Source organism: Seriola aureovittata, chromosome 9 (assembly GCF_021018895.1).
Source record: "Seriola aureovittata isolate HTS-2021-v1 ecotype China chromosome 9, ASM2101889v1, whole genome shotgun sequence".
In the NCBI taxonomy this organism is placed as follows: domain Eukaryota; kingdom Metazoa; phylum Chordata; class Actinopteri; order Carangiformes; family Carangidae; genus Seriola; species Seriola aureovittata.
In genome coordinates, this window is record NC_079372.1 from 9,630,730 (window position 1) to 9,652,306 (window position 21,577).

The 21,577-nt window shown below is 40.7% G+C and overlaps 3 protein-coding genes across 8 annotated transcripts in view; 2 read left to right on the top strand and 1 right to left on the bottom strand.

Annotated features, from left to right (window-relative positions):
- Positions 1-24: 24 nt before the first annotated feature.
- ssuh2rs1 (ssu-2 homolog, related sequence 1) lies at positions 25-5,026 on the bottom strand. 2 transcript variants are annotated; one of them, XM_056384438.1, is made up of 14 exons: positions 4,698-5,026; positions 4,545-4,587; positions 4,381-4,445; positions 3,729-3,827; positions 3,147-3,222; positions 2,856-2,985; positions 2,570-2,630; positions 1,996-2,117; positions 1,855-1,917; positions 1,679-1,761; positions 1,469-1,561; positions 1,227-1,332; positions 685-792; positions 25-590 (listed from the first exon to the last, which is right to left on the bottom strand). In XM_056384438.1, the coding sequence occupies exons 2-14, from the start codon at positions 4,565-4,567 to the stop codon at positions 447-449; spliced, it is 1,173 nt and encodes a 390-aa protein (XP_056240413.1). In that variant the 5' UTR covers positions 4,568-4,587; positions 4,698-5,026; the 3' UTR covers positions 25-446. The 2 variants fall into 2 exon arrangements, with proteins under 2 accessions (XP_056240413.1, XP_056240414.1); XM_056384439.1 differs by lacking the exons at positions 4,381-4,445; positions 4,545-4,587; positions 4,698-5,026 and adding an exon at positions 4,058-4,356.
- Positions 5,027-5,147: 121 nt separating this feature from the next.
- On the top strand, positions 5,148-8,862 carry rpl32 (ribosomal protein L32). Its single transcript, XM_056384440.1, has 4 exons — positions 5,148-5,205; positions 5,916-6,016; positions 6,131-6,312; positions 8,698-8,862. The coding sequence occupies exons 2-4, from the start codon at positions 5,921-5,923 to the stop codon at positions 8,825-8,827; spliced, it is 408 nt and encodes a 135-aa protein (XP_056240415.1). The 5' UTR covers positions 5,148-5,205; positions 5,916-5,920; the 3' UTR covers positions 8,828-8,862.
- A 2,068-nt stretch (positions 8,863-10,930) lies between these two features.
- LOC130175519 (glutamate receptor-interacting protein 2-like) overlaps positions 10,931-21,577 on the top strand; it is a 33,452-nt gene continuing 22,805 nt past the window's right edge. For 2 of the 5 annotated variants that reach the window (XM_056386058.1, XM_056386063.1), the window contains exons 1-4: positions 10,931-11,386; positions 17,114-17,194; positions 17,961-18,099; positions 20,819-20,964. In XM_056386058.1, the coding sequence (XP_056242033.1) occupies positions 11,209-11,386; positions 17,114-17,194; positions 17,961-18,099; positions 20,819-20,964 (544 nt within the window). In that variant the 5' untranslated portion in view covers positions 10,931-11,208. Of the gene's footprint in view, positions 11,387-13,675; positions 14,327-17,113; positions 17,195-17,960; positions 18,100-20,818; positions 20,965-21,577 lie in introns of those variants that run through there. The other 3 variants (XM_056386059.1, XM_056386060.1, XM_056386062.1) reach the window with 3 other exon arrangements.

Consider the following 21,577-nt stretch of genomic DNA (forward strand, 5'->3'; position numbering starts at 1 on the left):
AATGACGAAATGATTCAAGAGCAAAACATTGCTAGATGACATTTATTCAAATGGCAATTACTGCAGAGCAAGTATTACAGATGTTTTGTCTTGCAAAATGATACAAATTCAATAAAAGATAAACATTCATATAAAACGACAGAGTGTTACCATGACAGCAAACAAATAAGGTTTAAATGCATTTTAGTAAAAAATTTGTACTGCTATTAAAAAATAATATTGTGTATAAAAAAAAAAAACTGCTGCTTTACTGGTTATGAAAATAACTGCTGAGAGATTAAAGCAATAGGGTTCATAATTCAGAGAATCTAGTATGATTATGGCTTATATTGTGTCATTAACCATTTTTTTTTGTGGTGCAAGCATACAAATGGCACTTTCTTTACATTAATTATGTTGTAGAAAATAGTTAGTAAAGTAAACACCTTCATACAGAATCACTGCAATCACATTACAGTACAGCAACAACAGGTAGCAGGATAGTTTTCTGCATTAACCTTGAACTCATTCCCGTAAACAAAGTAAATGTGTGATTTGTTTTTCCACAAGTAGGTCACCTTTGTGACAGGGATCAGCTCAATGGTTTGACGCTGCAGACAGAGAAAGCAAATATCAGCATGTTACACAAACACAAGATCCAGTCCAAATAAAATATTTTATATTATATTAGAATATTATAAATACCTGCTGTAGAATGCGTGACGTCTGGGAGAATTTGCCCTGGTGTTCATTAACAAAGCGCTGTGCAGCACTCACCACTGCAGGGTCTGGGAAGCCCATCACTGGGTATACCTGTACAGGGTAATCAGAAAAATATGGACATGTGCTGAATCACCATCACTGTTAAAATTACATTCATTCATTGGCTGACGGATCAAGCCTGGTAACAAATGTTTTAGTGTTTAATTTACTGTGAGGAGTGCCATGACACACAGATATGACCCTTTGAATAAAGGATCAGTAATAAGCCTAACACCAGTAGAGTACACAGGCTGCATAGTGAATGAAGCATGTAAGAAGCACAAAGCTTCAGTCCTCCATCAGTGTCACACAGGATGTGTTCAGCCACTTTACTTTTTTGTGGTCCTGTGTAGGTAAATGGGTGACCACCGTTCTACTAATAAGCATGCATGGTTATCCCAGAGTTCAGTAAGTCAGGGTTTGTTCTTTGTGCATGTGGTCTCCCACTTTTGCACCTCCTGAGAAAGTATGAAGCAATCTTTTACCATGTACTGAGAATCTCTGAAAAGCTCCTTGCCAGACACTTTGCTAAGGTTGTCCACCTGCAGTCCACTCAACTGTTCTACCACATAGCTGTCAGAGTTGTTGGTCCTGAAAGTGTAAACATAAAAAAGAAGATATCCAGTTTAATTTTAGAAATATTAAACAGTATAAAGTAACCATAAATGTGGATGACCTAGTTAAGTATGGCCTTCTTGGCAGATAAACTGCAATAAGTAGACAGCACCATTTCACAGTGAGGTTGATGTAGACCAGAAGCTGTTGTTTGCCACGACATGTGTCACATTGCCTTGATCCTTGCCCATGACAGTGGCTGCAGCTGTAACAGAATAATGCGTAATAACAGTATGTTTTAGAAGAAAAACACAAACTGTACTGTTTGTAATTGCACTTACTGAGGCTGTCACTTAATTAGAAATCTATAGGTAGCACTTACTTGTCCCTTCCTCTTCCATTGCAGTGGTGGCATCGATCGTTTCCATGGCGGTAACCAGATCCATTGCACACCCAACAAACTTTCTGACAGGAGCAAGAAAGGAAATCAGATGATCATATAATCTCACTAAATGTCTTCAAGTAATATTTTCAGTGAGGTCTGTGGAAGTGACTTACATTACCAGCACCGGCACAGTCTTTGCAAGGTTTTCGTCCCATTCCCAAACAAACGTGGCAGCTCTGCAGATGAAATGTTTCTCATCAGGAAAAATCTCGAAAGGCAATAACGGGATCTTTTTCAACATTCTTAAAATTTACCTTCATAGATGACGTGTAAGGAACCTTGATTGTCTGTTTGGAATCCAGGAAAAAACTGGGGGTTTTAGCCGGAATATCCCAAGGCCCTGGAGGTGGTTGGGAAAAGGCATCTACTGGCTGGCCTGATCCAAATAAAACAACATATTAGACTGTCACTGAGGGGTCACACTGAATAGCTGACTGACAGCTGAAGTAGTACTGAAACATTTCATTGATAATTCGATCAACAGAAAATTAACCACCAACAATTTTGATTATGTATTGTTTTTTTGTTTTTTTTACAAGATTCTGTGGTTCCAGTTTCTCAAATGTGAGGATTTGGACACTTTTCTCTATTTTGTATAATTGCAAATTGATTATCTTTGTGTTTTCAACTGTTGGTCTGGCCAAAAATGCAATTTGAATATGTCACCGTGGGCTCAGGGAAATTCAGATGAGCATTTTTAAATTTTTTGAGACATTTCATCATCTCAGCAAGTAATCAAAAAGAAAATCGGCAGGTTACTCTAAAATAAAAAATGATCCTTTGGGGACAGATCCTGGGCAAAAGATGCACAAAGTAAAAGCACTGTACCATTATATGGCTCGTGACTCCACTCTGTAGATCTTGTTTCAGTAAAGGTTTCCAGGCGGTACTAAAACAAAGCAGCGGTGGAGAAAACAATCATTAAACTTGATTTAACTGTCTACTGGTATTTCTTTGCTTAGTCATGCATTGAACGGCCAAAACAACCATATGAACTATCACTTATTGATTATCATTCTATTGGGTTTTTCCAAACACGCACACGCACACGAACACACACTCACACACACACACACACACACACACACACTCACATGAACAGACCTCCTCTTACCCTATATGTATTGAATGCCTCCATGTTGGTGATCACACCATCCTTTGCTGGTGCTGAACTGTAGCAGCACTTGCTGGAGGCAAACAGGACCAACGCCTCCCGAGCAGTGTCTTCAGTTATAGATGGGATACTGCCAGCAGTGAAAGAATGACATAGTATGTCATGAAGTATAATATTTTAAGAGGAAGTGAGACTTGCCTCCTTTAATTCTTAAACCACATAATAATGCCATAATGTTTTCAAATCCCCTTAGCTGTCATGTTGAAAGAAAGGGAATAGTTTGAGCCTTACTTCCAATGTGGTTGTTCAGGTCCAGGCTCAGGCTGAGGAACTGGGTAAGCAGGCATTGGAGGGGGCAGATATCCACCTACAGCAGATATTGAAAAAAGTTTTTGTGTTGTTTCATTGCTTTAAACTAGCAGCAATAATTCAAAATGCTTTTGTATATACAGTATACACTTACTGACTACTTTACAAGGGATAACTGTAAAATCAAACACAACAGCCCACCGCATTCATTTAACTTCATGTTTATTACTGAAGTTGCAGTTTGCAGTGGTGTTGAACTGGACTGCATTATATTGAGAGGTGTTTCTAATGTTGCGCTTACTTATGTAGCACAAACAAATTCATTCTGCAGCATCAAAGCAATCCCAAACATACAGCAAAAAAAAACTGTGGCAATTTCTCCAAGATGCTTAGAACAACCTACCTTGAAAAACTGCATATCCTAACTCTACCTTTAGTACACTTATGCACAATATTGCATGTGTAACTAATAAAGTGGCCAGGGAGTGTGTCTGACTGTAATGTTTCATCACAGTCAAAAGGGAACAAAGGGGAAAACAAAGAAGCACATGCAGCATCCTGTACCTCCTCCGCCTGCCACTGTTCCTTCATAGCCAGGCATGCTGTCAAACATGCTGGCCGGAGGAGCGCTGGGCCCGTCAGCTGCGGGTGGGGCAAACATTGCTGAAACAAACCAGAAGAACCAGTTCAATCATTTCCAATAATGTCGGCTTTCAAATGTTATAAAGTACATTTTTGATTCTAGTAGAGTTATGCATCACATAAACATGTAAATCCTTGTTAGACTTCACTCAAGCCTTTTCAGAAATTCCAACTAAATTCTTTAGCTTCCAAGCTGTAACATGTTTCTGTGTGACAACACCATAAAACAAAGACGTGAGTACGCGACTTACCCGTGGTAGTTTCCATTCTGAGAGGTTATACAGCTACACTAAACACTCACACACATAGTTTGGCCCCTTCACAAACCCTGTAACTTCTGTTATATGGTCCCAAAACCCTCCAAACCGCAGAACGTGTAAGTCCTTCAGCTACTAGGGTGCTACCAACCTAAAATAAACCTGCAGGTCGAGAATGACGTCATGCCTAGGTGTGCACCGTACGGCACTGAATTGTGTAGCCTAATTATAACACTATTAAATGACTTTATATCCATGTCATAATTAATGGCTTTACATTCAGTACAAATGCATTATTACACGTCCACGGATCTTACCGGGCCCCCCCTGTGCTGCTGGGATATAACCGGGATTGGCTAGTCCGTAGTTTCTGCCTTGATTGCTGAAAGTAACGGGAAACGAAAGTTAAGCCAGTGAGGTGGAAAATACTGCGAGCTACGTTTAGTTTGCAATAAAACACTGAATAACAGGTCAGACTCACTTCATAATAGGCTGATGTTCCATCCCAACGCGCCGGAAAAAAACTAAACGACAAAGTAAAACAGATCTAAATCTTCATACATGCACTAATCACACACATGCAGTGTATCCCTAAGTATCATGTGACAAAAAAAAAAAAAAACTGATCATTTACCTTTTATCACACCCCACCCCCGTTTCCTCCAACTGTCAGTCAGCTGACTCTTCCTCTATTCTGAAAGTTAATCAGGAACAAAACTTCACTTTTTGTGATCTTGATTTCGACATGTGCTTAATCAGTCTTCCGTATCATCATCCGTTCACTAAGTTTATACAAGTCCACTCTGCTACCCCCACAAAAAAGCCTCATCTGTTCAGGAAGTGCGCACCAGTCGTTTCATGAGCAAATATGAAGTAAACAAATATGAAAGGTGGGCGTAGAGATATGTGTTCCGGACATTATCATATAACATTTAGTTAATACCAATAAGTACAAGGAGATTCATGTTGTTTCATTTAATACGTTTTGAGGAGAAAAGTGTAAATTGCAGTAGAGCGCAAGCGCCGTAAAACACATGTAAGTCTGAAAAACTACACTACCCATAAGCCCTTGCAATACTCACGGAAGTCCTTTTTCTTTCCTTCCGCCGTCGTTGAAGTCCCTTTTGGATTTACATCGGCTGGTGAGTCAATGCAATCTATGATAATCCACGCGATTTAGGGCACTATTTGAGCATCAATGTGTGTGTCGTCAATCTTATACATTAACTCTACATATGTTGGATAATATTGACCATTTTATCGTTTTATATAATCTTAAACTGTCGATCTGGAGCGAGGTGCTGCTGATAAAGAGGTTCCCAGCGCTCTCCCCGTAAAATGGGGTTGTCGTATTCAGTAAACGCTGCCACACAAGCACTGTGAAATAACAGCTAGCAGTTAACAACATTGGGCATGTGATTTTTTTTAAATTTTGTTTAGGCCAAACTGTTGAACCGTTGATTAACTATAGCCCTGAAGCGTTTGCTTCTTCAAGTAGCATGGCTAGTTAGCAAGCTAGCTAAACACTGAGTGCACGGAGGTCGATAGCTAGTCAACACGTTTATCTTGAGGCTTACTACAGAAAAGTGGACGGACTCTTGGTTTATTGCTGTTTCTCACACACACCGAGATCTGAAGTTTATGAATGTGGCAATGAGTTATCGGCAACATTCTCCACACCTTGTTTAAACGTTTGTAGCTGCCAATAATTCCTGCGTTTGCTCATCTAGAAAACTACTAATGTAGTCATTGCTGTAAGGAGCACGTTGTGGTGTAAATGCTGCAACACTGAAGCTGATATAATGCACTACATTGGTTGTGATCCTAATTTTTCACTGTTTTCTGTCCTCAGTCACCATGGCAGCCCTCAGGCCCCTCACAAAACCCAAGATTGTCAAAAAGCGCACCAAGAAGTTCATACGCCATCAGTCTGACAGATATGTTAAGATTGCGGTAAGTCTTCGCCCATATACAACATGCTCATCAGGGTTGGACCACTCCTTTTATTGTCTAGAAAGGACCTGCAAGCAATTAATCCCTGCACATCTTTTTTTCTATCATCTACAGAAAAACTGGCGTAAGCCCAGAGGTATTGACAACAGGGTCCGCAGGCGGTTCAAGGGTCAGATGTTGATGCCCAACATCGGTTATGGTAGCAACAAGAAGACCAAGTACATGCTGCCAACTGGCTTCAAGAAGTTCCTGGTACATAATGTCAAGGAACTCGAGGTTCTGATGATGAGTAACAAGTAAGTTGTACATGAACATACTTAAGAATAATGTAGGTTACACATCAGCCTATCGGTACAAGAGTTGCACATGGTTTCCTCTCCTCCAATATTCTTTCCAAAACTGTTTTCGCAGTCTTGTATCAACCAAGATTTGACAACATTAAGCGAACAGACTCACTGTTTTGTTCATACAAGAATGTCTTGGACATGTTCAACCTTTGTCTAATTGGGACATTTTTAATATTGTTGCTTGATATTGAGTTTTCAGTCTCTTGAGCATTATGAAAAAAATCCTTTTACTCCCAGTGTTTCTGTTGGGGTGGCAGCAGAAGTCTGTGTGACAAATCTTTAAAACCCAAGAAAATAAGACTACATGTTTAGACACCCCAAGGGCAAAGTGTGCGAGCTGACCACTGAATGACAGCAAGGTTTGAACTGGTACATTCTTTGATGTAAATATGTGACAAAGTCAACTTAAGATTTTATCAGAGACGAGTCACATAATTAATACCGCAGGCTGTGAGAAGTAAGCACACAGAAACATCCATAACAACAAGCCAAATGGCCATTTTCATTCAGACTGTTACTGTTCAGAATTTGGTATCTGCTGAAATAATCACAGCTGGAATGCTTACTGTGCTTCATTTGACAAATATTTGGACTTTTTAAAAAGGAATTAAAAGTGGAAGGTCAACCTAATTTTCTTAAGCAGAGTTCCCATGTCCAGGTCAAAGCATTAAAGAGGGAGTTTTGTAATGGCCAAGCGCTTGGATCAAAATGACTGGCTGTCCCATAAACACATGGGATATATATTTTATAAACTTATGCAGCATTACATTGGAGCTGTTGTCAAACTCTGCCTCATTTTACTAAGGGCTTCAGTGACACACAATCTGGTGCACAAATTTATTGGATTAATCTTCTGCTCTGGAAGAAATAGAATAGCCTGTCTTTTGTGCACTGTACACCACAGAAAACCATAAATGTAGTTTTACCCACACCACTTCGGTACTTGAAGGGTTGAAAGCTTAGAGTCTGGATTTGTTTTTTAAAACCAGGAAATTAAAACATAAATAGCAATGGAGCTGATGTTGAGCGAGCAGGTAGTAGCTACCTTGACCACAGTTCAAAGCATAGCTCTGTGTAATGCCACTGTCACATCATCATGGTAATTTCAGCAAAGAAGGTAAAAAATTGTGATCGTATATTGATCATTGATCCCATTTTAATAATCTGGGAAATAGTCCAGTTTGACTGACTAGCAAAATACTGACACTGTCTTCTATATCACAGAAACAATTTGTGAAATCACAAAGACAAACTTTCAAAGTGAAATGAATGTTGCTCTCTAGACTCCTCAGACAGATTTGCTCGTCTGTGTTTCAAGGGAGATGTTTGACTGTTTCACAATTTGACAAAATGGAAATGCTGGTTTTGTCAGAGAGGATATGTTTCATAACAAGTACAATCTATTCAGCCCAAGTTAAAGAAAAGCCACGGCTAAGCTGAAATTTAGCTCACTAAGCTCTTCTATGAACGTGATCTATGAATTACTCTGACCCCAGATTTGGTGACATTGATTTTACTTGAGACAAGTACATCTTATTTTCAAAAATGACAACTGTTGAATCAATAGTTCAGAGAGCATGTTAAGTGTTGGTGGTAGTCTGTTTTTCTCCCTTTTTTGGGAGCTATTGATCCTTTAGGAAAGTTCAACAGATTGTTAGTGGTAAAAACAGCATTATTTCAATTGTGACATTAGTTACCCTAAAAGCATAAAGCCAAAAACACATGGATCAGCTCTGGAACATTTCCCATCTTTCTGTAGTTTCAGTTGCATTTAGTGGCCACTGTAATTCATCATTATCATTATTTACCAATGCTTTCATTACTTGGGTTAGGTTGAGTGACAGTCGTGTCAGTCTTGACTTTAGTGATGCTGTCATGACCTTTGGCTGAACGTGTTTTAGAAACACTGAACATTTAAGTGGCTGTGTTTATCCTTTAAAACTGCAATTATGGCATGATTTCTTCATTTATTTTAATATGTAAATGTAGCACAAAAACATTCCTGAATTGTTTCTGCAACACGGGAGGGATTTGCCACTGTTACAAGAACTGATAATATATTGGGCAACTTAAGACCAAACCTGTTTTTTCAAGGTGACTTTTTGTTAAATCATTCAAAGCCACACAGTCATTTAATATAGCTTTATTTGTATTAGAAGTGATTTTATTTTTGGTTCTGGTATTCTTGTCCTGTATTTTTAATTGACATACTATTGTTTTTAACAATGTGGACCCGACCGCCTCAGCACAATTACAGCCTAAACTGTCACTTTGACAGTGTGACTTTTAATGTCTTGTCAGGACCTAATAGCCCCTTGTCTTCACCTCCTGTAGGACTCACTGTGCTGAGATCGCCCACAACGTCTCCTCCAAGAACAGGAAGCTGATCGTGGAGAGGGCAGCTCAGCTGGCCATCAAGATCACCAACCCCAACGCCAGGCTCAGGAGCGAGGAGAATGAATAAACTGGTTAATCACAATAAACGCTTAAAAATTGAAACTGGCCTGATGATTGTTTTTGATGGCAGGGTTGTTGCACAGGTCTGGAAAATGTATGAAACTTGACTAAATTCCCAAGTATGAAAATTACATTTCATAATTGATAATTTAATGGATGAGGTTTATCTCCACATTAAAGCAATGTTCTATTGCCCCAAGTTACTGTTAAGTAATAGTGGTGTTCCAGTTCAGTTTTTTACAACATCAAAACAAGTTTCTTCTGATATAAACTGGTGTCATTGGTTGGCTGAAAACAAATTTCAAAAAGCAAAATGTCCTATCAACAGGCGTTGGAGTCACCAGGGAGTTATAAATAGGTATTTCATTTGTGGTATGATACTTAACAGATGAGCTATTTTCGTATGTTACACAGGCGTCAAAATGGTAAGGAAATGTTCACACGAGTTTGCTGGCTACAGAGCTGGTCGTATTCCCCCTGGGGTAGACGGGGTTATTCCTCACCTCCTTCCAGATGACAGGATGCTGGAACAGAACAAAAGGGGCAAGACGCCCGAAGAACAGTGTTGACCCATATTATAAATGGAAGAGCCTTCATAACTTTGTGTAAACAGTTTTGCCTCCAAGATGTGATCCAGGGGAGCTTATGAAAGAGTACATGCTTTTACAGTTTGTAAAGCTTTTTACAGTCAAAGAACGTTCTGGACTCAATTCAGTTTTATTTTTTTATTTAACTTAAACTGAATTTACTCCAAGTCTCTCAGAAAAATAAAAAGGATTGAAAAACAAGTTAAAAATTGAAATATCTTGATACAGTATAAATATTCAAATGTGCTTCATTTAAAGAACAAATAGTATTAGAGTTTAATGGAAAGTTTAGCCAGGAGCATATCCTGCTAGTGAAGCAGTTTTAAAGGGATACTCCAGATATTTGGTATTTCTCTTCCATTATGTTGCAACGAACAGAAAGTGAATGGTCAAAACTAATGAAGTTGAAGTGGATAAATACAGTTTGCTGACCTCCAGCCCATAGTATGAATCAAGCGCCAAAAACTCTGGAACCTACATTCCCCACAATGCAGCTTCATGACATCCCTGACTAGTAGATGTCAGTGTGCTTCAAGCTCAAGGGGCCAGTTTCAGCACAGGTTCAACATGCAAACTGTGAATTACTACATTATATAATTTCTTCTGGCTTTAATTTTGGCACATTTAATTAATCAAAAAAAAAAAAACCACTAGCCTAAGTAGGTCCACACAGCCCAGGCAGCCATAGGTGTGTGTGTCCTCCAGAAACAGCTCCAGGCTTACAAGTCACTATAACGACAAGTCACTAATGATACCAGCATTTCATGACATACCTCAACAGAAAACACTTTCAGCCCTGTGATTCTCAGATCGTCTGTTCAGTTTAGGCAATTTAATTTATTCTGGTTATTAAGGTTATTTTTCTCAGCTTCTCCTAGAATACCCACAGTTAAGAAAACACTGAAATGTGCCAAATAACATTTTAAGAGATTGACATGAGACAAAACTACTACAAATTTATTAGACACTGAAACATTGAAGAAATGGGTGTTGAACCATATTTCCCTGCGTCTCCATGGGACTATACCTCAGGCTTGACTCTCCTCTTGTTTCTCCTTCCTCCCCTGGGTTCCACTACTAACCCACTGGATCTCCTGGATCGTAAGAGTCTACATACACTACATGTATACGGTTAAAATGGAGTAAGCCAAGAATGGATTCGTACTGGGAGTCCTTGGCAACTGTGAAGACGCCAGCTCACAGTCTCCTCAGGTTTTAGACTCATGGCAAGGAGTCAGTTTGGCACCTTGTATGAGCATGCTCCAACAAATCCATGTCTAATTACTTAATCAATCGCTTAATCTAATTGCTTAATCAATAAATTAAATAGAATATTATCAAAAGTGATTGCTTTGAAATGGCCAGCCCTGAATATACATTGTGTTGTGATGTTCAGAGCCGGATCCCTGCAGAGAAAGTTTCCATTGCATTCTGGCAGGCACGCTGTGCCCCACAGCCCTGAGCCCTCCGCCATCTGTTCCTGGAAAACTGACATTGCCAGAGATGCTAAAACATAACATTTATTTAGCCAGTCAGCTTGTGGGCTGTTTGGATGTGGAAGTTACCAATGGTGGTTGGAAAAAAAAGAGGCACAGTGTTGGACCTGAGTCTTTCCTCTTTTTTAAAACCTGCACCTGTTTCTGGAGAGGGCTCGGAAGACTCACCTGAGAGGACTGGACGTTCTCCAGAGAGGGAGGAGAACATGAGAACAGCAGGACAGGCAGAGACTGCAATGTCTGAGTGACGGTGAGAGTGTCAGGCAGAGGACAGAATCCATTTTTACCTTGTCACTGGTCAGAAAATGAACATGTCGGCGAGGGTAGTGTTTGGAAAGGGGCGCCTCACTCCCCAGCAGCTCTCCTTCGCCTTCCCTCAGACAGATTCTCTGAGGAAAGGTGGCCGGTCCTCAGGGGGAAAGAGGAGGATGTTCTCTTTTTCTCTCCGATGTCGCCTGGGCATCATCAGAGGGAGAACCAAAGGTAAAACCCACTGGAAATGTCATGTTTTGGTAAATGGAAATACATTCATGCCTTTAATATTGTAAAGCCAGATATGTAAAATGTGAAATATGTGATGTAATTTATGTAAATTTAGAAAACAAGAGGGCAACACTTTACTTTACTCCCCTTATTAAGCATTCATAAGCAGTATATAAACATGTTTAAAATGTTTATAACACACTTCAATGTAGTTACAAGCAAATATAAGTGTTTATTAATGCATTTGTCAGCAGTACCTCCTCCTGTGGACCCCCATAAGTGGAGGCTGCTGTATAAACATCTCATGAATGGCAATACAGTAAAAACACAGTTATAATAATATGAAATTTGTGTTCATATACGAAGTTTTTAATTGTTGACGAATACTGTAAAATGTAACACCTGTGTACAACTGCATTATACTATGTTATGAGCAGTTTATTAAATGTTTGTATACTGCTTATAAATGCTAAAAAGGGGGAATATTAAAGTGTTACAAAGGATAATTTTGTTGCCGATACAAAATTACATGACTTTGTCAAGTTTGTCTGTAAATGAATCACCAAATGACATTCATCTTCTGCAGTCAATTTAAAAGGAGAGTAAAAAAGGGTGCAGTTTGCAGCAGGCTTGTTAAACAGAGCGTTTCCTTGGACTTTTGAACGTGCTTAAAGGTAAATACTAAAACATGAGTATGTCTGACACATTCTTATCCACGGGCTCTTGTTCATGTCGCACACTGATCTGTGCTGGGTGTCAAGTGAATTAGTAATGTTTTCTTTTCAGGTTTTCACATGCAACTGGAGCCGATCACCATAAGATGGCAGTGTGGTCAGTTTGATCGATGAGGAGGTCGCATTTCAGAACACCCACTCTGTCTATGTGGTGAAAAACAGGATGTATTCAAGAAGATTTTTTTTAATGATGTAGATGAATAATTTACAAAAGCACCACCAAATACTGAAAAAAGCCACACACCTATCTTTTCTTGAGTCCTACACCTTTATAACCTTTTCAAATTCTGCTGCTCTTTGTTTCCTTCTTCCTCCCTAATCTAATCATTACATTATCCCTCCTTCTGCATCAATAATGTTGATTTCTAGTCTAGAGGAAGTGCAGGAGAGTCAATTTTTATTATAACCCAACGTTTGCCACCCTGTTCCCAGAGGTTTTTATCAGTCCAGCACACTGCTCCGTCTCCTGATTCTCTTTATTCTGCTGGAAATTAATTAGTCTCGCTCTGAAAGACTACGCTTGCTCACATTGTAAATGGGGTATTAAGGACAAAATTCTCAGAGGAAATTATCTACACTGAAGAGTATTGTGTCCACTGGTACAGCTGACTAATTAGGCTTCATGCAACACCGGGCTGAAAAATGGAAATGTTTGTTTGTAATCACTTTACACACCTGTAAAATTGGCTGTTGTAAAATAGAGAGCGGTTTCACGTTGAGAATTTTGTGTATTTTAGTGTGCCGTGTGCTTTTGCCCTTGTTTTGCTTTTGTTTTTTTTGTTTGTTTTTTAAGTTATTTTTTTTAATCTACTGCTTCCAAAGTCTCAGTGATGACAACTAGGATTCGCAGTGACCAATACAAACAATGCAGACAGGGATCAGACGGGTTGCCAGTGAGGTAGGAGGAAGGCATTTTGATGTTGGTGGTATTGGCTGCAGTGGGGGTCAGGAAGTGGCAGGCGCCGAGGCTTGTGTGCTTGACAAATGGTCGGACAGGTGTGGCGACAGGTCAGCCAGCAGACACGTTAGTCCCTCTGTGCATGCATTTCATTTTCACACAAGCGCCCAGATTTTAAGTGTCCCTTTTTTTTTTTCTTCTAGTTGCAGATCATTCATTTATTTTCACATGTTCACGATCTGAACTTGTCCTGTGCAACTGCAACTGCACAATATTTTGAATGAATTGCAGCTGTTAGACATGTTCTCATATAGGCAGCTGCACAGAAATTTTCTTTTGCTGTGTGTGTGTGTGTGTGTGTGTGTGTGCCCATGTGAAAGAGAGGAAAACGTGACACTGTGCAAGGCTCAGTCTGACAATGAATGTGCAGGTGGTGTTAATTGTGCCTAGAGTTGAATATGTGGGGAGTGTGCAGTTTTGTCATGTCTAATCTCACTGTGTGTGTGTGTGTGGGTGGGTGGGTGGGTTTGAGGATGTGTTTGACTAGGTGGGAAATGGATAAAGTGTGTGAGTGTGTGTGTGTGTGTGTGTGTGTTTGTGTGTGTGAGAGAGAGAGAGAGCTGGGGGAGGGAGTGACTATCGTGTGTGCCTGCCTCACTGAACCCCTCTGGTGGAGGGAGAGAGAGAGAGAGAGAGAGAGTGAGCGAGCGAGCAAACACACTCACTCTAGCTCTGTATGAGAGAGAGAAATGTTATGTGTGAGCTCATGTGAGTGTATGAACAAGGGATGATAAATCCTCTGGAAAAAGGACGAACGATTAGTAAGAGTAGCTGAAAAGCAGAACCACAGCAAGATGACAAGGAAAGGACGTGGACCATTTCTCTCCCTGCTTTGGATTTTATAGAAAGACAGAGTTTAGCAGATGCATATTTTTGAGGATTAAGGAGAATAATTTAACGCTGACATCTTTTTGTCACCAAGTTTAAATAGAGGAGGAAACTAGAGATCATCTGAGGATCAGAATTTGCCCTCTCGAGCTCCAGACTTCACTGGGTTTTAAAAACAGGGACACGGGTTAAGCAAATGTTTGACTGGAGAGAAAAGGAATGACGAAACGAAGATGGTGTTTCTGTTTTATCTGAGCGGCTGAGACTCTGTCTCTCGGGTCGCCTGCTCTTACCCTCAGGGGGAACCTCAGTTCTCTGCCCGCAACTAAAGATCAGCAGGGTGACTTCCTGAGGGTGGCTGCGCTGACTAAACTACAGCCATGCTGTGTGGTCTGAGGAGAGACGCCAAGAACAGCATTGGTAAGAGCACCACACTGATTGTGAGGGGGGGGGTCTGCTTGTGTGTTGTAGTAGAGGTTTTAGGGCAGGAGGGGGGTGAGTGAGCCCTTGGATTATTTACTAACATGTAAAGAGCTGCTTATGTCTTAAATGTATTCATCTGAGGGGCAGCTTCAACAAGTTTATAACCCATTTAATCTAAATGCAAATATGTTGATTCATTCTTATTCAGTATATTTTGTAGAGTAGAGCATTTTTGTGTGCAGTGCATTACACTGTGGAGTTATTACAGTGCATGCTTTATGGCAGTGATAGACTGCAAGAGATTTAAATGTCATCGGACTCGACCACCAGCTCTTCATACCATCCTGCCATGTGTATTTGGGGCAGATATAGCAACGTAAACTGGGTCTGGCAGGGCCCAGTTTATAAATAAAGTTTTACTTCTTAAAATAGCATTATGATTTCATTGTCATTGTCAGTGCTGCCCCCATATTTAACCTACATCCTGATTGGATATGGGAGGGATGGCGTACAGTGCCCTGAATTACATCAGGAGTTAATTAACTCAACACATATTTATATGCAGAATTTTATTTTAGTCAGTGCGATGCTCCAAGCTCCTTTAGATTCAGTTTCTATGGTAAATCATATCCTTGAGACAATAACTAACTTCTTACTCTACAAAGACATCAGAGATGAGATAACCCTTTTTTTTTAATCAGTAGTTGGTTCATTGTTGGAGCTGTTTAATTAATCAGCTCCATCCTGATCCTAATTCTGGCCGTTAGGGTGAGTGATGGTTATTGTAAGCTTGTGGAGGATGGCTGGGGGATGGTTTGACGGTACAGTAGCGTTCAGTCACGTGCAGTGCAGTTGGGTCTGTGTAACCCAGAGCTAATGTTGCCTTTTGACTGCAATGACAGCTGCTGGACTGTCAGGGGCCCGCAGGAGCCGGCGTGGTTACGAGGCTTTTGCCAAGCCTAATGTGTTTGTGATGTGTCACTCACTTTGTGTATGTGTGTTTGTGCCTCACAGCAACTGGACAGGATGTTTGTGCCGGGATGTGTGTAAATTAGTGTGAAATACCATATTATGCATATGCACTGTATGTTCTATACATCACTAAGTCCATGAGAGATATTTCTGTAGCTCAGGTCTGACTCATGCAGCCGTGTTCTCAAGAAGGATGAATCTTCTTCTTTGACTCCTCGTATCCTGGGCTTGCCCAAAGGTTTCAGGTCAGAGACGTTTTGACAAAGGATCCATGCCTCTCAGCTGTTTGAAGGCTTCATCTTCAGCTTGGCACATGTGGAGACTTGATGTGGCCAGAGAGAAGGCAGTAGGTTGGATGCCCTCCCAGCTCCTGCCTCCCCCAGTTACGTCTCTACAAATCAGCACAGTTAAAACAGAAAGACATGTCAGAGTAACTGAAATGTCACCTTTCCTGTCAAGATGTTACCTTTTAAATGACAGACCTCCCATAGGTCTATAGGTATAGAGCAATACGATTACTATCACTTTTAGCAATTCGTGTTTGCAATGTTTCCATGGATGTACAAACAACTGTTGTATTGGATTTCTTTGACATGGAAGATATCCTTGGAAAGAGTAAGTAACACTGAGTCTAATAATATGTGTATCATCTCTGTGTGTTCAAATTTGACAGAGTTATGACTCTGAGAAGGAGTAGGATTTTTGATGCAAACTGCAGTAATTGGGCGCTAAGGGTTTTGAAGTACCTCAGTCGCCTCTAGGAGCTGTGTGTCACAGCCACTGCTGCTGCCTGTAAGCACTGCCTGTGTTGAACAGACCAAATCAATGGGCCAACTACAAGTTTGAAAACCTCTGGTTTATAAGTTATACAGTTTTTGACTAAGGGGCGTTAGAAAAATAAGATTTTAATCAGTGTCTGTACTGTGCCGTATTGACCTCACTCATTGGAGATTTTAGTTTGTGATGACTTAAGTTTGATGCCTGTAGTGCTATAGGCACAAACGTGCCCCCTCCACTCTGAAAAAGAGGACTTGGCACAGCTCTTCTTTAAGTTTATAATATGATGTTCAATCACTGTGCTGGACGGCTGAAAAGGTAATCCACAGTGGACAGGATTAAAGAAGTGCCAAGTCAGTTTCCTCATCGCCGTGACTGCTGACATGCTTGTATGGCTGCATTCAGGTTCAGATGGCCGGGCAGTGGCTCTGCTAATCTGAGGCCAGCCCAGTGCTGTGTCAGAAATGGGTCCCAGAGTGGGTAAAAAAAATAAAAAATTTAAAAACACATTTGCCCTGCAGTGCAGATTGAACATTTCCCAGTTTTCTGTAGCAGCTGCTGTAAATGACATGAAAATGATGATTTTCTCTCTGTGCCCGAACAGTCCATTAACCGCATGCTGTTCCTTCAGGAAAATTCCCATGCTTTAGTGGTTGCATACATCAGGCTCGCCGCAAATGTATTCTTGTGTTAAATTAATGGTTTTCAAGGGTCTGTGCTGCAGACAGAGAGGAGCTATTTTAAACCCCTGACCCTTTTATAGGATTGTCGTGGAAACAAAGTGGAGTGACCTTCTAGGTTCCTGAGTCCAGGCTGATCACTTTGTTTCAGCTAATGCCTGATGGATGGATGTGACTGTTGGCGTAGTGATGTGTCCCTCCCAGAGCCCCCACGTTACCCAGGGTGCAGTTCAAGGCATTAAAGTGTGGGCAGCTGTCACGATATGCGATGGATGGCCGCGTTCATTTAGCCTTCTGCTGCAGAGTTTCCCTACATGTAACTACAGTGTTTCATACCTCCCTGCTGTCTCCTCAGATGAAGGACCATACTCAAAGGGGAGCAAGGAGTCCGGGGGAGCTGACCAATCACATTCATCCAGGAGGCGCAGCCTTTCAGGTACAATACAGTCAAACCTGACTTTACATCATTTAGTTTTCTGTCTGTTGTCTGATTCATGCTACTGCACCTAATTCACCTGTGTCCTCAAAAAGAAGAAGAGGGAGTCATGTCGTATTTGACTGAGATTTTTGTCCGTGTGCATGTAGAGTCACGTGTCTGCTGTATTTTGCTGGATGTTGCACTGTTTTGAATGCTTAGATAAGGTGAAAAAAAAACGCTTGTGTGGCATACCTGTCATTGGTAGTAAACCACCCTTGGTAGACTTCACTTAGCGGGATTTAACAGCGCAGCACAATGGGGACCACAAGACAGAATGAGTCCTCTGATGACACTATATAACCACATATCCATCAGAGTTAATGTCAAACAAATTTTCATTCACTTAAGAATACAACTAAATTTCAATTTATGGCCTGATGAGTCTACTGTAATTTTCAATTAGTGTGTTTTTTGTAATAATGCATTGCCTTCCTTTCCATTACCAGATAATGGTTTAAATAAAACACCACACTAAGACTCATCCTCCTCCTCGTTCTTCTGAAGCCGTCACAAAGATTCACTCAGACCGAGAGATTTGAAGGAACAAGGAAAAGACACGAAAGTGACAAAATAAAGTATGTGGTTGCGTGTCAGAGAGAATTTCAGTGAGAGATTCAGGAAAGAAAAATGAAGAAGGGTCTTTCGTTGCCTCTCAGACAGGGTGATTCTGTCAAGCAGTCGCTAATGCTGACTGTGGATCTGTGTCTTTCTCTGCATCTGTCAGCAGAAGAGTACCGAGGAGTGACCACAGTGGACCTGATGAAAAGGGAAGGCAGCAGCCTTGGCCTCACCATCTCCGGAGGGTCTGACAAGGACGGCAAGCCCAGAGTGTCAAACCTACGGCCAGGTGGGCTAGCTGCCAGGTGAGATCTCTGCTCTGTGATGCGGTTAAAACTTGGCAACCACACCGAGCTGTCCGGACATGTTAATCTGCCCCCACAAATGTGCACGTGTTGCAAAGTTACACCAGCTCACCTTAACGGCAGGACTGTAGGCGTTGTGTTATATCAGCTTGATTCCATCCCACAGACTAATACCCTTACAGGGCTTGTGTTAAATTAAAATCCCCAAGAAACCATAGAGGATTTGTCCATAAATTGAATTTTAGATGTTTTTTGTCACTTCATGCTTAATTCACTGCATGGTGGTAATTATTCAATATAACTCATTTGTGAGGTTGGTTTTTTTTTTATGTTCAAACATGGCTTAATTACAACTCAATTAAACTGATTTTCCCCAAAGTTAACGGCATTAAAATTTTCCTCAACACCAACCTCATGAAAAAATGCAGCAGAAGACTCACGTTTCATGATGATTAAGCAGCGTGTGACTGAAGACTAACACACACATACACACACACACACACACACACACACACACACACACACACACAGTTTTGTAAGAATGACACAGCCCCTCTGAAAATGTCTTGTCCCAATATGCCATCACTTGTCAAGTCCAAGGAGGTTTAAAGACAGACACTCTGCTAATTCTTCCAAGCAGCTTGTCTTCCCACAGCTGACTTCATGCTTGTGTGGAAGTGCTAGCTAATTTACTGGGTGGAGAGATACACAGGCAGACAGGAGAGATGGGCAGAGACACTGTGATGAGACTGGACCAGATGACAGGCCGGTCAGCTCTGCTGGTTAAGACGTCTGTCTGTCTGTCTGTCTGCTGTCAGTGCTGAATGGCAGTAGCCCAAAGGTGAGAGGGGCGATCAGGGCAAAACATCTATTTAATTAATTAGTTATCCAATGAGCAGCGTGTTGACTCAGAATGTCATATGTGAGGCACCGTGTCCAGTCATCTCTGTCAGTGTCTGAGGAGGAGAGGCTTTCAACCATCCCCCTCCGACATACACTCGCACTGATCTACACAGCTGCCTCTGTATGTTAGTCTGCATACAGCAAAGGGAGTTATAATTACACTACCACAATGTCTGAACACAAATGAATAAAAACCAGTCATGAAAACCTTTGTAAATATCCAATGCACGCTTCTATTACTGCATCAGTTCTGCCTCTTTTACACCACACGATCATGCAGTAAAAAATAAGCTTTAACATTTATTCACGTTAGATGGTCGCATCTCATTTTGATCATGATCAGATCAACTTGTTTGGGGGGCTTCAGGCCAAAATATGCTGTTGGGCCCCTGTTGTTGGGGCCTAACTGTAACAAACAGTTGGCTCACAGAGTTTAAAAGGCCTATGTAGCTTCTGTTACATAGACAACGTTAGCATTAGGGCTGCACAATATGCAAAAAAAAATAATCATATTGCGATTATCTTGGCAGATATTGCGATTGTGATATGCCATTTCAGTTGAAATGGTCTTTTTCATTTCACTTTCACTGAAATCTTTTTTAAATGATGATAATGTGATTTTTGTTGGGTCTCATACCAAACAAACATGTTCCTTTAAGTCCGGAGAATATGATTTGTATATCGGGACGTCTCTTTATCAAAAACACTGCAGCTCCTGCGACTCCTTGCAGCTCATATGATTTGGATATTGCACTTGGACATATTGCAATTTCCATTATATTTCGATTAATTGTGCAACCCCTAGTTAGCATTAACAGCTGTTTACTTACCACTCTTGCCAAGAGCTTCAGTCATCGTTACACTTACAAGACAAGAGGTTATAATACACAGTGTGAGAGGCGCTACTTCCTCAGGGCAGACTGGACACTGCAGTGAGGAGACGGACTGACCACGCCAGAGCTAGCTGGTTAGCATGTGATAGAAAAATAAAGGTCAATGGAGACAGCTCTTGGCGCAGAAAAGAATGAAGTTTTAATGCTGCACTCGCTATTAATGCTAGCGATAGCAAAACTTACAAAGAGCTACTTCAAAACGATGCGAGCGAAAGTCTGGGCTCCTAAACCCAAAACATTGAGCCAAGAATTGATAAACTGAGGCAGAACACTGAAGTCGTGTCTGTATAGGACGACTGGCAGTCTCTATGCTGCACGATGACTGGCTCATTCACAGCTCTGTGGGAAGTCACATCCAATTAAAATCATGCAGGTGTGCGATCTGACACTTATCACTGTTACTCAGATAGCCATGCTCATGCTTCCTCCAACACCCCAACCTCCTCCTTATGTGGTATTTTGTATTGTTGATTTAACTAAGATTCATGTTCATGTAGGTGTTTATTAATATTCAGGCCGATTAGCTCTCTCAGCACAATCCTCCTTGCTGCTCAGATTCATTGAGAGCCCCCTCAAACTACAGAGCCTTTTCTGATAAATTCAACTGTATAACTGTTTGTTATAAATGGTCAATTGCTTCACCTGTGTTCCTAACTGAACAGCTAAAAGCTGTTGATAATTATCAGTGGGTTCATCATTACAAGCCACATCTGTCAGATTACAGATGTTTGCAGTTTTAAGGTGTTTAAACCAGCCCCCACAGTAAGAAATGACCACAAACTCAGGTAACAATTCAGAAATGAGCTGATAGTTGATATTGCACTTTAATAACGCAAATTTGCAACATTACTAACAGCATTGCATTTCCAAAAAAAACAGTTGACACGCAGTGAATCTGTGAGAGTGTCCGTCACTTTCCACAGGAGCGACCAGCTGAATGTAGGAGACTACATCAAGTCAGTGAATGGCATCAACCTGTCAAAGCTTCGCCATGATGAGATTATCAGCCTGCTGAAGAACATCGGGGAGCGGGTGGTGCTGGAGGTGGAGTACGAGCTGCCTCCATTCGGTAGGTGAAGTGTGCGAGATGAATACACGGCCTGAAAGTCTCTGCAGATTGAGAAAGCCCTGTGAAGAAAATGTGCAGATATTTAGACAAATTTTTGCTGCTTCCGAAACAAATGCTTTGTATTTCCAAATACAGGAAAACAAGAAATTGGTTTGTAATCAACAAGATTATTAGCTGAGGCTCCAGACTGTAAACAAAACGCACTGTGGCTTCAGACCTGGACATCCATATGATGCAAGTCATGTTGAAGCCACTGCATCTCAAAAAGACTCTAAAGTCTGACAGCTCATCTCATCTCAGATTTACACTCAACAACACTGTGACTTTTCTACATGTTTGCATTTTTCTCTGTGTGTTAATGTGTTTTTCAGCTGCTTTAATATCCTCCCACACCAAAAAGTCAAAAAGGCAATTTATTTATAGAGCACGTTTAAAAACAACAAATGTTGACCAAAGTGCATTAAACATGAAAATTACAGTTCATTAGAAACACAGACATACTTTTTAACATCATTAAGTAAATTAATAAAAGTGTAAGAATCAATGATTTTTGATTAATAAAAAATAAATACAAAAATTGCACAGAGAACAAAGAAATAATGAAAACAAGCTG